The sequence below is a fragment of the Pteronotus mesoamericanus genome, unplaced genomic scaffold, assembly GCF_021234165.1.
Source record: "Pteronotus mesoamericanus isolate MK-2021 breed Mesoamerican mustached bat unplaced genomic scaffold, CSHL_Meso_final contig_182, whole genome shotgun sequence".
Taxonomy (NCBI): Eukaryota; Metazoa; Chordata; class Mammalia; order Chiroptera; family Mormoopidae; genus Pteronotus; species Pteronotus mesoamericanus.
The window spans coordinates 32,350,343-32,364,778 of NW_026555078.1; the positions used below are offsets into that span (position 1 = coordinate 32,350,343).

The 14,436-nt window shown below is 49.2% G+C and overlaps 1 protein-coding gene across 2 annotated transcripts in view; it reads right to left on the minus strand.

Annotated features, from left to right (window-relative positions):
* Positions 1-576: 576 nt before the first annotated feature.
* SAMD4A (sterile alpha motif domain containing 4A) overlaps positions 577-14,436 on the minus strand; it is a 201,376-nt gene continuing 187,516 nt past the window's right edge. For both annotated transcript variants that reach the window (XM_054567543.1, XM_054567542.1), the window contains 2 exons: positions 10,391-10,474; positions 577-5,064 (listed from right to left, as the gene is read on the minus strand). In XM_054567543.1, the coding sequence (XP_054423518.1) occupies positions 5,036-5,064; positions 10,391-10,474 (113 nt within the window). In that variant the 3' untranslated portion in view covers positions 577-5,035. The remainder of the gene's footprint in view (positions 5,065-10,390; positions 10,475-14,436) is intronic.

The window sequence follows — 14,436 nt, forward strand, 5'->3', positions numbered from 1 at the left end:
CCTTTAGTTTTTTTTTTTTTTTTTTGATTAGAGGCTTAATTACATAAACCTGGAGTAAAAATAGGCCAAACAACAAACCAAACTCAAGGCTCAGAGAGGTTAAGTACCTTGTCCAACATCACGCAGCCAGAGAATGCCGAAGCCATTGTCCAAACCCAGGTTAGTCTCTCTAGCCATACGCTTAAATGACATTATTTAGAATTTATAGTGATACATCGTATATATCATACTGGGATTAGAAGTATTAAAATGAGATTCACACTCTATCTACTGTAGTTCAAACCCCAAGGTTCCTAGGAGTTGCTGTTTCTTTATGCTGTGGTTAAGGGGAGAAATATGATTTCAAAGGCATGAGGGTGGAGGGCAAGTTATAAACAGTATCATCTGCAGGGTTAGAGTTTGTATTCAGAAATGTGCCTACTCTGGGCACAGATCAAACTGTATAATCATTTTTATACCTCTCTCCTACCTTTTTGTTAAAAAAAAAAAAAGCTGTTCATAGCTGAAGACACAGTTTGTGTCGAATGGTCAGGTGGGAACATTAACAGGGATGTCATGCTTGGTCCTCCTTGCTGGCTTGTTTCTACGATTCAGTTCTCATTTTCTAATCGATCATATTGACAAAAAGAAAAACTGACACACACACACACACCAGTGTTACAAAACCTTGTATTAATCATTTCCCTTCACTTTCAATATAACGTTGATATGAAATATAGCCATGATTCTTAGTTACATGGGAGGAAATGAGTAATAAATACATTGTAGCAAGTTTAAACCACAAGGGTGTTTCACTGGTAACAACATTTGAAAACTGTACACTTGCAAAGAACAGCATCTTCAAACATTAGTATATCTGTATATCAGTAAAGCTTTTACATATAACAAACATGCTATTTCCATATATGACAAATTTAAAAAATATGCATTGCTTGGCAACATGAACTAGGCAAAAATAGTTCTTTGTTCACTAACTTTATACAGGAAAACAGGACAAAAGGCATGCATGTACAATAGGGACGCCTGCACGGGGCATGCAACAGAAGAAAGCTTTTTGAAAGTCAGCTTACATTAGGCATAAATACATGAGGGTTATATATTAATAAGGGAGGAAGTCTTCTGTTTGATGCTATTAACATTCCTGCTTTCTTCCTATTCCTCCCAGAGGAATACACATTCACCTTTAAGTAAAGATAAAGGAATTACAAAAAAATAAAACTCACTTTGCAAACATCTCAGATGACTTGTAAAAAAAAAAAAAATCAACATTAGTGTTATCACAGCCCCATGTGCAAATTATCCTTCTGCAGGTCCTTCTTGTAACAGGCACGCCCGAGCGCCTTGGCCGGGCTGCCTGCGGGCGCCCAGGTGGGGGCGGCCTGCTGCGGACACCTCCAGGAGGGCCAGGGCGCCTGGGCCCGCGCTTCCTCCCTCGCCGCCCTTCTGGTTGCTTGCCTCTGCGTTCGGCCCAGCTCAGCCCAGGCTCTGGGTGAGATCCTAGTTCTAGGTGGGAGTGCACATCTACAATCCTTGCCCCGGCAGTAGCTACAAGAGGTGCAGAAGAACAAAAGACCCAGAGAAGGCTCCCATTCTGTAAAAGGCAACCAATGACACCTCAAAAGAAAATCTTGTTTTCCTCAGTGTCTCTTCAAATGAATGGGAGGCGGCGGCCCAGCTGTCGCTCCAACCCTCAGCACCAAAACGGGATCATCAGTACCCAGGATCTGAGGGCTTGGTGCAAACAGCCGCCTTCTGCAGGCCGACCCAGCAATGTCTATTTTGCTTGCTGGCCCTCGGTTTAAAAGTGAAACTCAAAAAGCATGTGGAAAAAAAAAATCAGCAGCAATGTTTCATTTCTTGTACACAGTTCATGTGTATCTTCCTATTGTTTCCGGTAAGAAACCACTATGAATAAAAAAGCACCAATAAAACATCATACATGATAACAGTATCGTTGAATGTCACTGTCCCTGGGACAGTGTGGAGATGCCAAGTACACACTGCTTAAATCAGAACAAGGGGAGAAACGTATAGTGAAATAGATTTTACTCTGATACTTTTAATGTTTACTATTAATATAAAACAGTTGCATTGGGGGGGGGGTCCATGGGTAAATACAAAAAAAGGCACTGCTGCGTTATTACTAAATATCCAACTTCACAGCCTTATGCATGCAACTGTTTGATTCTTTTATAAATAAAGTTATTTTGCTTTAGGATTTTTAAATTGAGCTGTATACCTGCAGTCAACACAGGACTCAAAACAAGGTGGGGACAGGCTCCTAAAATTGATCAGAACACACTCAACTTAAAAAAAAATTTAAAACACTAAGAGCAAAACACAACTAAGTAGATAAATCTATACACAGTCAATGAAAAATAAGCTTTTCTTTTTTTTTTTAAAAAAAGAATTATGTTGTTATTAATAACAGACTTTATCATGGTTACCAGCCATAGCAAGTTAATAAGTAACATATCCAAAATAATATCTCTAATAATCAGATAACCATTGTTTCTATATTTCGTGAAGGAATAAATAGAAATTCAGATTTGCAAATATTTTAAGGTCTTCCTTTGAAAGGACTCATGCTAATGTGATTGTGTTCCCAATCTGTTTTCTGAACAACTGCAGTCTATGGATATTTGTGTTTTGCAGCAGATTTGAATGCTCCCTCCTTTCTCCACGAGGTGTGCACCATCGTTTTTCTCCTCTTTAACTTTCTTAGCATCCAAAAACCACTTTCACGAACCCTCTGGTCTTACCTTCAGCCTTCGACATTTTTGGCCTATTTTTCCTGCCCTACATGTGATCGTCCACCCCAACACATTCCCCCAGTAACGCGAAGCTTATTTAGAAAAGGGATGTGGAGGGTGAATGTTAATGGCACTTGGTTAAAAAAAAAAATCAGCTACGGAAATGTTGCCTCTTTCTGCACATGGATTTGCATCTTTAGAAGGTAGCCACCCAAGGAGAGCTCTTTTTCTTAATGTAATGTATGATTTTGTAGGTTCAAGCCTTCTTTTGCTTGCTAAAGGCTCTCTATGGTTAAGATGCCCTTACCCTTTTAGACCTTAAAGGGATTTTAAAAGCCTTATTACAACACCCAAGGTCACTCAAGGCCATGTTGGGAGACATTTTTAATCTTGAAAGTTAAACGAAGTTGTTTGGATTTCATTAAGGCCTTATAATCTGTATTTACTTCATTAACTATCTTTTTTAATAACCATAAGCAAATGCATTGATTTTCATGGTGTGAGCCTTTTCATTTTGACCCTGACTTCACTTAAAAAAAAAAAAAAAAAAAAAGGCACCAGATTCACCCATTTAATAAACAGGCCTCATACCATCTCCCCAGTCTCGCCTCTGGCTGAGCATTGATGCCATCGTTTACACAACCCAATTTCCCAGTGCGCAGCGCAACTCCCCTTTGATTCCCTCTCACACCCTCCCTCAAACTGATTACCGAAATGGAGTCTTTCTTGCCCTTAAGACACAGAGCTATTCCTTTGTGGTAGCATAGTGTGTTAATCTCTCATCTTGTACAGAGTGGCTTTGTCTCCCTCCTGTGTGGAGGGACAGATCAGCCAACAACACAGCAAACCCCTGATGAAGGCCATGTGAACAGAAGCGCGCTTCCACCATGCAGTTGACCTTGCCCACACCCTTCACTGCCCACCTGGGACGGTGGGGCCGGGCCGCGGCCGTACACTTCACCTCAGCTCCCTCTGCTACTTGCGGAGTGACCATTTCTACACTGTGGTTGAGCCTTGCTCTCCTCCTCCTCCTCAGTGGAGAACCAGCAAAGAGGATGCAGCCCTCAGGCTCAGGGTCCCGGGAGGAACACACTTTCTGGGACAGTTTCTGGGAGGAAGACTGTCAGTGGCATTTTTGAGCTCATTATCTGGGTATTAAGGCCTCTTGCAAGGAAAAAAATGTCCATCCTTGCCTTTTCTCCTCCAGTGGAACTGGAATCACCTGTGTGTGTGTGGCCAGTGACAGGGATGAAACCCCACGGTGGCGCGGGGAGACGTCTCTGGGTGAGAAGCAAATCCAGCACAGACGGGCTGCAGGATTCTTTCAGAACCTCCGGGTGACCTGCACACCCCAACGGATCACACGGTGCTGTCCTCCTGGCGCCCTTCCGAGTACTCTGCCTGTTCCAGCCACATCCTTGACCTTCAGACCCACCTACAGGCTCCCCCAGCCATCGGTGAGAGCCGGCCAACTCAGGCCTACGTGCCTGCAGCCGTCTCCCCGGGGAGCAGAGCGGGACAGCCATTGCAAAAGACAACCCTGCTGCTAGTACAAAAATAGAGGGGGAAAAATGAATCCATATCAACAAATCCTTTACAAAAACCATAGTATGAAGAGAAGTTCTATCCAAACTCTTTACACATTATGTACCCTTTAAAACGGTTATGTAAACAATACACAAATCAAAGTTTATCTGAAATTTTGTTGGAGGGGATCTCTCCCATCTGGCCCCGTTGCCACGTAGCCCTGTCCTGTGGCTCGATTCTAAGCAGGGACCTCAGGGGGAATCCAGCGGGCGAGGGGGACATGAAGCGCGAGCCACCATCTTGTTTTGGTCACACGTATCCATGACTTCCTCCGAGGGCCAGACTGTGACGGCAGGTGTTGCGAGAGGCTCTCGTGGTGGGACTTCTGCCTCCCTCCTGTGTCTCTTATTTCTTTCATGGCGGTGCTCTTTTTTTTTTTTTCCTCCCTTTCCATCCCCAAGCCACTTGCATTGTCTCCACCCCCCCCACCCCAGTCCCATCTTTCCCTAGAGACCACTCCCCACCCCACACACCAAGCCATCCCATGACAGAAACAAATGACAGAATAACCAATCCCAGGTCTACTGATACGTTTACAAGGATGACCTACGCTCTCACAAAATCAAAATGGGAGAGGGACCGGGGGAAAAAAGGCTGCAAAGTATCTTGGAGGATTCTGTGCAACCTGAAGATGGCTGACACTGGACCCGCAGCAGTCGATTTCATGGCCAGCGCGGTCACTCTCCTCCTCGGCTTTAGATTGTGGAGGTCCGGTCAACCCCGTCTGGAGAGGAAGTACACAATGGGCACCGGTGAGCAAAGCAGTTCCGTTCATGCCCGCCTTGTCCTGCATGGTGGGCCTCCCAGCCTCTGAGGACAGGTAAGGGCTGCATTCATTCACAGACCCACCCACTCAGCACCTGAGAAATACCTATTTTGCCAGTCACCACAGGGAGCTGGGAGCCAAGACATAAAGACCTGATTTTCACCCTCTAGGCGGTCACATCTTAGAATACCCACATGTAAACCCACAATGAGGTAGGAACGGTAGCTGCTATAATGGAGTATGTACCAGGCACAGCAGGAACATGGACGAAGGAGTGTTTAAGTCACCCTTGAAAACCAGGGACAGTTTCCCAGGGATAGCAAATGGCTTTTGTAGATGGTGCTGCAGGGGAAGAAAGGAGGAGGCAGGAGAGGATGAAGGTGGAGAGCGCATTCAGCTCACGTATAGGTGTGATGCTGGGTGGGGCTGGTGGCTGGCTGGAGGTTTAGGATGAAGGACAGGGAACAAAGGAGAGGCAGGAGAGGAGGCCAGAGAGTCAGGCAGGGGCTGCAACAGACGTGCAGGTGGACCTGGCTGACTCACATCCCTTTCTTTGGGAGCATCTTCTTCCCATCCTGAAGCTCTGCCAAATGACTGGGGATGGGGTGGTCACAGCTGAGCAGACCCATGGAGATGCATCTGACCCAAACTGATCCAGATTCTCTGTCTCAAAAATCTGACCGGGGTGGACACCATAGTTAGATGTGGTGGGCGCTGGGAACTGAAAAATCCTGTGGAAGTGGGAGAGGCTGAGGTGACACAGGAGAACTGGCAAAACTGGGCTATAGAGAAAGTGGGGGATGTGTACCCCGGAGCTGAGAAGCCATGAATGGGACTTATACATGGGATATAGGACAGTCCTCAGACTCAGATCGTAAAGGTCTTGTATACTGTGAACAGGAGCGTGGATGTCAGTGATTATGGAATCATAGGTAGTGGAGTTACCAAATCTGATTTTAGGATGGTTTTCTGGGCAAGGCTCATGGCAAGGAGATTGGTTAAGAGGCGCTGACAATGGTCCATACTAGAGCTGACAAGAGCTTATTAGTGAGTACAGAGAAAGGAGTGTTCCATGACCACTATGTTAAGGCCATAGGCGCGAGGCTAGATACCCGCCTGCCTTTGCATGTATCCAAATGTCAGCTGATGTATCCCAGTCTGAGCCGTGATATCACAAACCTGGTCTGCCAAATGGAGCATCGAGAGGCACTGGGCAGAACACAGGTGTGAGAGGGCAGTGTGCAGCTGGGACAGCTGGGGGACCTCAGCGATAGGGAGGAGTGCCGAGACCTCCTCAGGGGCGATGCCTGGCCGCGTCTCGCTAGCAGGGACTTGGAGGAGCAAGGTTTCTTAATTTGAAATTTTGATTGTGATCATTGTAAGCTCATATGCAGTTGTAAGAAATAGTACCAGGTTTCCCCTATGGTAACATTCTGCAAAACTTTAGTGTAATATCACCACCAAGATATTGACATTGACACGACTCACCCACCTTATTTAGATTTCCCCCACTTATTTGTATTTGTATTCGTGTGTGTGTGTGTGTGTGTGTGTGTGTGTGTGTGTGTGTAAAGCTCTATACAAATTTTGGAGCAATTTCTACGAAGGGAAGAAAATACCCCCTAAGGTATTGGTCATCTGTGGTATCACATCATCAATCCTAGAGGCCCCCAGATGTGAACTTATAATCAATACCCTCTCCCCACCCTCTGTGGGTGTCAGCCTCTTGCGGTGGCTCTGCGGTGGAGACTGGTCATGGGAAAACAGTAGGTGCGTGTATGTGTGCGCTTGCACGTGTGTGTTCAGGGTGGGGTGTAGCGGTCCCTCCCTTATCTGTAGAAGTGCAGTGCACACTCTTGCCAGGGCTCACTGGTCCACTCATCATTGCTAACCTGTTGAGTTGTGGAAGTGGGGAGCTGGAAACCTGAAAATCTCAACAAACTCAATCCCAGGTCACATTTTCACGGCGTTCCCATTGTAAATTGCATCTTCCAAAGGTGACTGTATTCATTGGCAGGGAAGTGACCCATAAGTCAGTCCGGACTCACCATTTACCGTTGTGCAAACTGTGCCTTGCACAACTCCAGAAGGTGCTATTCACATGCAACCATCATAGCTTTTAAGCAATTATGACAAGTTTCAAATAAAAGATAGAAGGGCATCTTGAGAAATTGGAGCCATTTTCTAACTTGCACAAAGTCGCCAAGCCCCGACAAGCGGGGCTGGAAGACCCGAGAGGGAGTAAGGAGAAACGGTGAGAAGGAACGGCAAGGGGGTCATGGGAAGCACGAACCCCAGAACATCAGAGCGAACCAGGCGTTCTTCTTTATAGCACAATTCACTATAGACTCACTCCATTCTGTTTGGAGGAGGCTGATTTTCAATATCCGTGAGTATTTCTGCCCACGTAACCCCTCCACAGGGAGAAAACAATGAGCAGGGCTGGCACTGAGACTTCCTGAATGCCATGGGCCACCAGTCAGGAACGGGCCCCACGGAGCCAGATTAAGCCTTAGAGACTCACAAACCAAGATGGCAGAATGGCCCCGCCCCAGGGTTTCTCATAGGCTCTGCGGGAGGGGCCACAGGGAGAGAAAAGAAGAGATGGAAAGGGAATGCCAGAGAGGAAAGGGGCTTAAAGACCGGCCCCAGGAGGGCAGCAGTTAGTGGCGGAGACTGAGAGAGCAGAGACATGAGCACAGGAGGGTGGGTTCCCAAGGCCTGTGGCCCACAGACCTGCCACAGGCTGGCGGCCACCCGGGGATGGGCTGTCCCAGGAACCTGGCCACCCCCGACTTCTCTGAGACAGAAGCAGAGGAACCTCTTTTAGTCTGCTTTCCTCTCCCTAGTTATTCATCTTCCTGTAAAATGACTTAAGTCATTGGAGTTCTGTCCCGAGCAAGGTCATCTCCCCTGGCACCTGGAAGGGGTCGGCCAGCAGGGAGTGCTGTCAGAGCGGGAGGGCACACCACCGCGCCCAGCCGGGCCACCCTGAGCTTAATTTGCATTCTCTGCTCAGGAAACTGCGTACAGGCTTCCCAACAGAGGATTACTGAGGGAAAAAAAAAAAAAAAGAACAGCAATAAAAAGGCTTAGGAGATTAATCCGATGAAAACATTAGCAAAAACACATCCGTTCAGAAAGGTTTCCTGTAAAAATAGAAGTATGGACTAGAAAATGAAGTCTTTTGAATAAAAGCCACCCTTTCGTAAGGAGCATGTGGCATTCTTGCTACTAATGATGATGATGTTAGTACTTAGTAGTTTGATAAGAACTTCCAACATGCCAATTATCTGAGAAATATCAAGCCCCGGGGGGATCAGGCCAGTCCTTGCCGCCTCAAAGGCAGGGAGAGTCCCCCACCAGGCCGGCTGCTGTCAGGCAGGGGGGTGGCAGGCGGCGCTCAGGCCACCTGCCCTGGGCTGAGCGTGGCCTGACGGCTCAGGGTCTGAGGGGCTTCCCTTTTTGAAAAAAATTGAGATATAATTCACATGCCACAAATGTCACCCTTTTAAAGCGTTCAGTTCAGTGGTTTTTAGTATATTGAGTTGTGCAACCATCACCGCTCTCTAATTCCAGAATATTTCTGTCACTCCTCCAAAGAGGTCTGGTGTCCATTAGCAGCCACTCCCCACTCCTACCTCCCTCTGGCCCCTGATAACCACTAGTCTACACTTTCTCTGTAGATTTGCCTATTCTGGGCATTTCATAAATTCATAAATGGAATCATATACTGTGTGGGCTTCTGTGTCTGGCTTCCTGTACTTTGCGTAACGTGCGCTGGGTTCATCCAGGTTGCAGCATGTATCAGTACTTCATTCCTTTTTAAGGCTGGACCGTATGGTTATACTACATGTTGTTCATCCATAGTCATCTGCTGATGGACCTTTGGGGTTGCTTCTCATTACTCATTAGGGGCTGTTGGTGTGCTGACCCAATCTCCTCAGTTAGCTGGGAACGGGGTACCTCATCCCAGGTGTGGACCAATGATGCTGTGAAGCGCCCAGGATCTGACTGGCTAAGGAAGAGAGCAGTGTTTGCACATGGAGTTCCTGGAACCCCGGGGAGGCCACAGAAGGCGCTGTGCCCTGAGAGGTGTTCGGCTAGCTCCCTCTGGCCCTGAGCTGAGGCTTCCTGCAGGCTGCGCACAGCCTCGTACAGGCCTCTGCTCTGCTCTACGCAAAGCATTTTTATCTGCCTTGTATTTGGTTTCAGGGTAAGACTGTGTTTGCAGAGCCTAAAAATATAAAAATCCCTGGTCAGAAGGACAGCGCGCTCAGGAGCGGTAGCTGATGGCGGCTTTTCTCCCCACCACTGCCAGGCAGCGCACATCTTGGCTCTAGGTGTGCTGCTGGCCCGTCTCCGGGGGCAGGGTGGGGGCCGGGGTGAGCGCGCCCAGAGAGAGGGCTATTGGGAAGGGTCACAGGAGGCTTCCCTGGATCTCCATGATTCAGAGCCACCCCAGACGCTGGTAGAAAGGAGTGGACATCCCTCCTCTGCCTGCCAAAGATCTCCAGGGCTGGCTGCGAGTGCGGGCTGGAGAACGGCACCCATTTAGTACCAGGAGGGCAGAGAAGGCCTCCTGGAGCTGTTGTGACAACACAGCGTTTCAGACCAAACAGGCGGTGGGTTGACCCGGCTGCTTCTAGGAGCTGTTCGCGGAGCCACAGCCCTGCACACACACCACAGGCACATCCAACTAACTAGATTGTCCCCATCACACTGCAAAGGACACCTCAAGACTGCCTGGAGCTCCAGGCATTGTGGAAGCCATTTGGAACAGGGAGATATAAAAACAAGCAGGGATTTTTGTTTCAAAAATTCTGTTTTTAGAGCAAGTTGGGATATGCTTGGACCAGACTGGGGGAATCTAGTGCTGAGAAGGAAAGACTCCAATGCTGCGGGGGATGTTCCCACTCAAAGCTGCGTCTTGTATTCCGGACTCCTCCAGCTCCCTGCATTTGGCTGGGGCCATGGCTGTGGTGAGACTCCAGTGTGCACAGCGGGGTGGAGTCCCTGGGAAAGGGGGACAGGCTCCGTCTTCAGGTCCCCCTGACTCACCTCCCAGAAGAGAAGGAGTGGGGCATTTGGGCCGCTGGGCGAGGTGTGGCTTGATGACAACCGAATAGCCCCGAGACCTCTCCCCCTCCCCTCCTCCGTCTCCTGCCTCCCCCCCCCCCACCCCGTGCTCTTCCCCATCGCCCCAGGCTGCAGCCGAGTGTAGACAGCAGATGGCCAGCAGTTCTCCCAGGCGGGCAGTGGCCTCAAGGAGGACAACACTCACCTCCCAGGGCGTGCTCGGTCATACTGAGGCACAAAGACTCCAGCCTGTTGTTGATGTCAGGTTCAGTCACGGGAAGCTGGAATTCTGCAGGGGACAAAGGGTTATGTTGGTGACAGGGATTCTAGGAACAAAGAGATAGGTTGCACAGTGCCACCTGGGGTGAGGGTCTGCTGTGCCTCCCTGGGAGGACTTGGGGGGACTGTCAGGGCGAGTGCGGAGGGCAAGTTACACTTGGGTTCAACCAACCTCTGAGGTCAGACTCACAAAGTCCACCGTGAACATGGGTGGCTGGAAGAAAGCCGGTGACTAAAAATAGCTGGTTACAGTCATAGTCTGTCAGTCCCCTGCTTAGAGCCGTCCAGAGCCTTCCCATCAAAGCCAACCCAACCGCTGCCATGGCCTGCAAGGCCCTACATGGTCTGGCTCCTTACTAGCTCCTGCCCTTGTACAGCCCTCGCCTCCTTCAGTCCACCCCAGGCCCTCCTCTGCACCAGGGCCTTTGCACTGCTGTTCCCTCTGCCCAGAATGTCGGGTCCTGGACATTCCCATGGCTCTCCCTCTCCCTGCCATGATGTCCCTGGGTCTACCATCTCCTTGGAAAGCACTTTCTGTTCATTGTGCGTGGACAGATCTTTCCTGCCATCAACCCTTTCTTCTGCTTTATTTTACTTCATAGCTGTCACAGTATCTGACATATGCATTTATTTGCTGCTTCCCTCAGTTGAAAGCTTCATTGTAACAGGACTTGGCTCTGCTCCCTGTGCCTAGACCAGGCTGGCACATTTCTATTGCATTACGAGGATCAGGAAACAGAAACCATAGCATGGAAAGCGCTTCCTCTGGGTCCAAGGCTGTGCCGACGCCCAATTCCCAAGTGGGGCTCAGAGAGGCTGCGTGACCCGTCCAGGTTAGCCAGCTGACCACGGAGCTGGGCCCAGAGCCCGCAGGGGTCTGACCCCAGAGCCGGTGCTCTCCCTGTCAACTCTCCACTTCAGGCTGGGATGTCTGCTCTGTGGGCTCCCACTGCCCAGGACAGCACTGTGTGCATTCTAACCACAAGGCCCCTCCACCATCCAGAGCCTCCCTGTCTCCCCAGGCTCCGGCCCCTCTTCCTTTGAGTGGGAGCCGCCCCCAGGGGGCTTCCTCCTCTGACCTACTAGGGCCTTCACTGGCAGCTTCTCCCTGGTCCCTTAGCCTACAGAGCTCTTGAATGTCCTTGACTAGTTTGCAAGTGCCTTGTAGACAGAGACAATGCTTTCGTAGGTCTTTGAATCTCCCATAATGCCCCAGCACGGCCTTCTGCGCACCTCGTGCATATCTACTGAGCAATGAGAAATGGAGCAAGAAAAAGAAAGCCTGACAGCGAAGAACAGAGATCCTATGGCGGGGAGGCAGAAAAAAATCAGCAGTAGGGTACAGTCTGAGTGCCCTGGAAGTCTCCACACTGTCACTGCCTCTACATGTGACCCTGGGAAGCTGTTCTCTTCTTTGGGCCTTGGCTCTTCTACCTGAGTGTCAAGGATCCCGTGTCCCAAACTTAAGGCCATGTCCCTGCTCCTTCACATCTCCACCAGGGGGCGCTCAGGGCCCGGGGCCAGGGATTACAAATGAGTTGGTGGTTTGGTGGGATAGGAAGTTGAAACCAATGGCTAAACCAAAGTATTTGTTTTCCTTGGTTAGCTGTACATTTAAATATTCTTTGCAATCTGGGTTCCCCATTACCAGCTCATTCAGAGGCAGATGTTGATTCTGTTATTTAAACTTCTCAAAGGGAAGGTTTGCAAAATGGATCAGTATAAAAAGTACTGGGGAGCAGATTGGGTTCTTTCTGACACAAGTTCCAGCATCAGTGGATGTGAAGGGCAACGGTGCCAGGTCGTGAGTGGACAGAGGCCAATCAGGCTTCCAGGGAAACTGAGAGGGAGAATGCAAGGTTCTCCCCCACCCCCACTCACTGGTTGCTCTCGGAGTGGGGTTGGGGCAATTAGGCAATCAAGAGGGAAGAGTATTTTAGTATTTTCATCCATTCATGTGAAAATCAAATGCATGCAAAAATTAGCAGCCTTCAGGGTGTGAAATCTATAAAGGAGAAACACAATTTTATATATAGCCAGTTAGCAAATATGAAAAAAAAAAAAACCCTCAGCAATTATAGCCATCCATATGCTCATTGTAAAATTTAGTTTACTCTCTAGCACTTCCCTTTAAACAAACACTGTGGAGAGATTTGGATAAATAAAGATGCTCGACATTTGGAGAGAAGTGTTTCAGCTGCAAGATGTCTTGCCAGCACGCAGCAAAATGCCATTTTCCAAGCCTGGGATCACGCGTTCCAAAAAGGGGGCTGAGAAATGTGGGGCTCTGCGCTCCAGAATCTCCAAACCTCAGTGGCTGCTCTTTTAGGCTGAAAGTGGGCGTGCTTGCTTTTTATCCTCCAGACCCCCCCCTCTGGTGCGCTGGGGAGTCCACGGCCCCGCCGCTTACAGTGGCTCTGGAAATTCTAAGTCTTGGGAGGAACACATATGTTCATACTCCTGAGTTTCCTAATAGTGTGACTTTTTAATTGCGTATTTGATAAAAACAGATCCATGGCATCTCCCCGCACATAACAAGATACAGAGAGACTGGCTAGAGGGATAGAATAGCTTCCGTCTCAAGCTGGGAGCCCTCAGCCATGGGTGGCTTGGTGGGCAGGGTTCTCAAAACCCCAGAGGGACATTTGGGCGGCTCCTGCTCCACCGGGGCACAGGAACCCCCGGGCCAAGCCTTGCCATGGCCCCTGCCATCCCTAAGGGCTCATCGCAGTTATCCTGGGCTCCCGGTTATAATGGACCAGGCAGACACAGTCTCTAGTCTTCTGGAAGGTAGAAGAGAAAGGCCCTTGGAAACCAAGTCTTCTCTGCTATTGCCCAAAGCAGGCCTGTTTCTTCAGCCCAGATGCCACCTCTGCGTACCAGGAATTCCTCTCCGCCCCATCAGATCATTCCAGTATTTAGTGAGGCTCCCCAGATCTAAGACACCCAAGGGCTAGGCTGACGGGGGATGTTTTACTTGTACTTTCTCAGAAGCCCCACAAGTACAGCGTCTAGTGCTCAGGCCCAGGGTCAAGAAGATTCTAGAAGGGAGTGGGGCTGCCCGTCTTAATGAAGTGCTGTTGCAGGGTCCACCAGGTGGAGGGGAGCAGGTGGCTTTTTCTTGACAGAAACGGGACATTCCCGCAGAGTTTCATGTCTGTGGCACCGAGGTGCAATTCTGCGTCTCTTTCAAAGCATTGAAGCTGAGATGGGAGGCCAATTTCTTTAGGGTTTTAGAATAAGGCAGGTCGGGCATTTTAGGAAAAAACCGTTAGAATCCCACTTTGCCAATGACAGCTGAGGCTGCTCTGTCGAATGACTAGGAAGGCTTTGAAAGTCTGGTTAAGTGAGAAGCAGGGTCACTGGAAGGAGAGAAATCAGGAAAGACAGGCTGAGGAGGAGGGGACAGGGGACAGCACGGGGGACCCAGACCGTTGTGATAGGTGGGGGTGGGTAAGGAAGAAAGGAAGACAAACCCAGGAACCAAGAAGAAAGGGGCAGGATGGTAATAAAGGCGAAGAGATCAGTGGGAACAGGAATTGCAGTTAGTGTGGTAATGACAGGGGGTCCTGGGGTGGCGGTGAAGGGGAACAGAGTAACAAATGAGTCGCACCCCTGAATCTGTTATGGGGACTGTGGGTTTTCTCTGGTGGCCTCATTCCTAAACCTGCAGAAGGAAGTGCTGTGCAAATCCCCTGGGACCTACAGTTTCACCAAATAATGATGAGCGGAATATGGTACAGGACCATATTGTGTCATCTTGCCTCAAGTTGGTCTCTTTGAATTTGACTCTAATGCAGGGGAGCACAGGCGCAGCTGGGTTCTTATCTGTGCTAGAACGGACTCATTTACCAACCTCCCTGAGCAGCGCTGTTGGCCTTGCTTACTAGAAGGCAGGGAACACGTATTTATTAAATGCTTGAAAGGCGTCCCTACTCTGGCCTCTGCCTCCGCATGGCAGCCCTTGCCTTC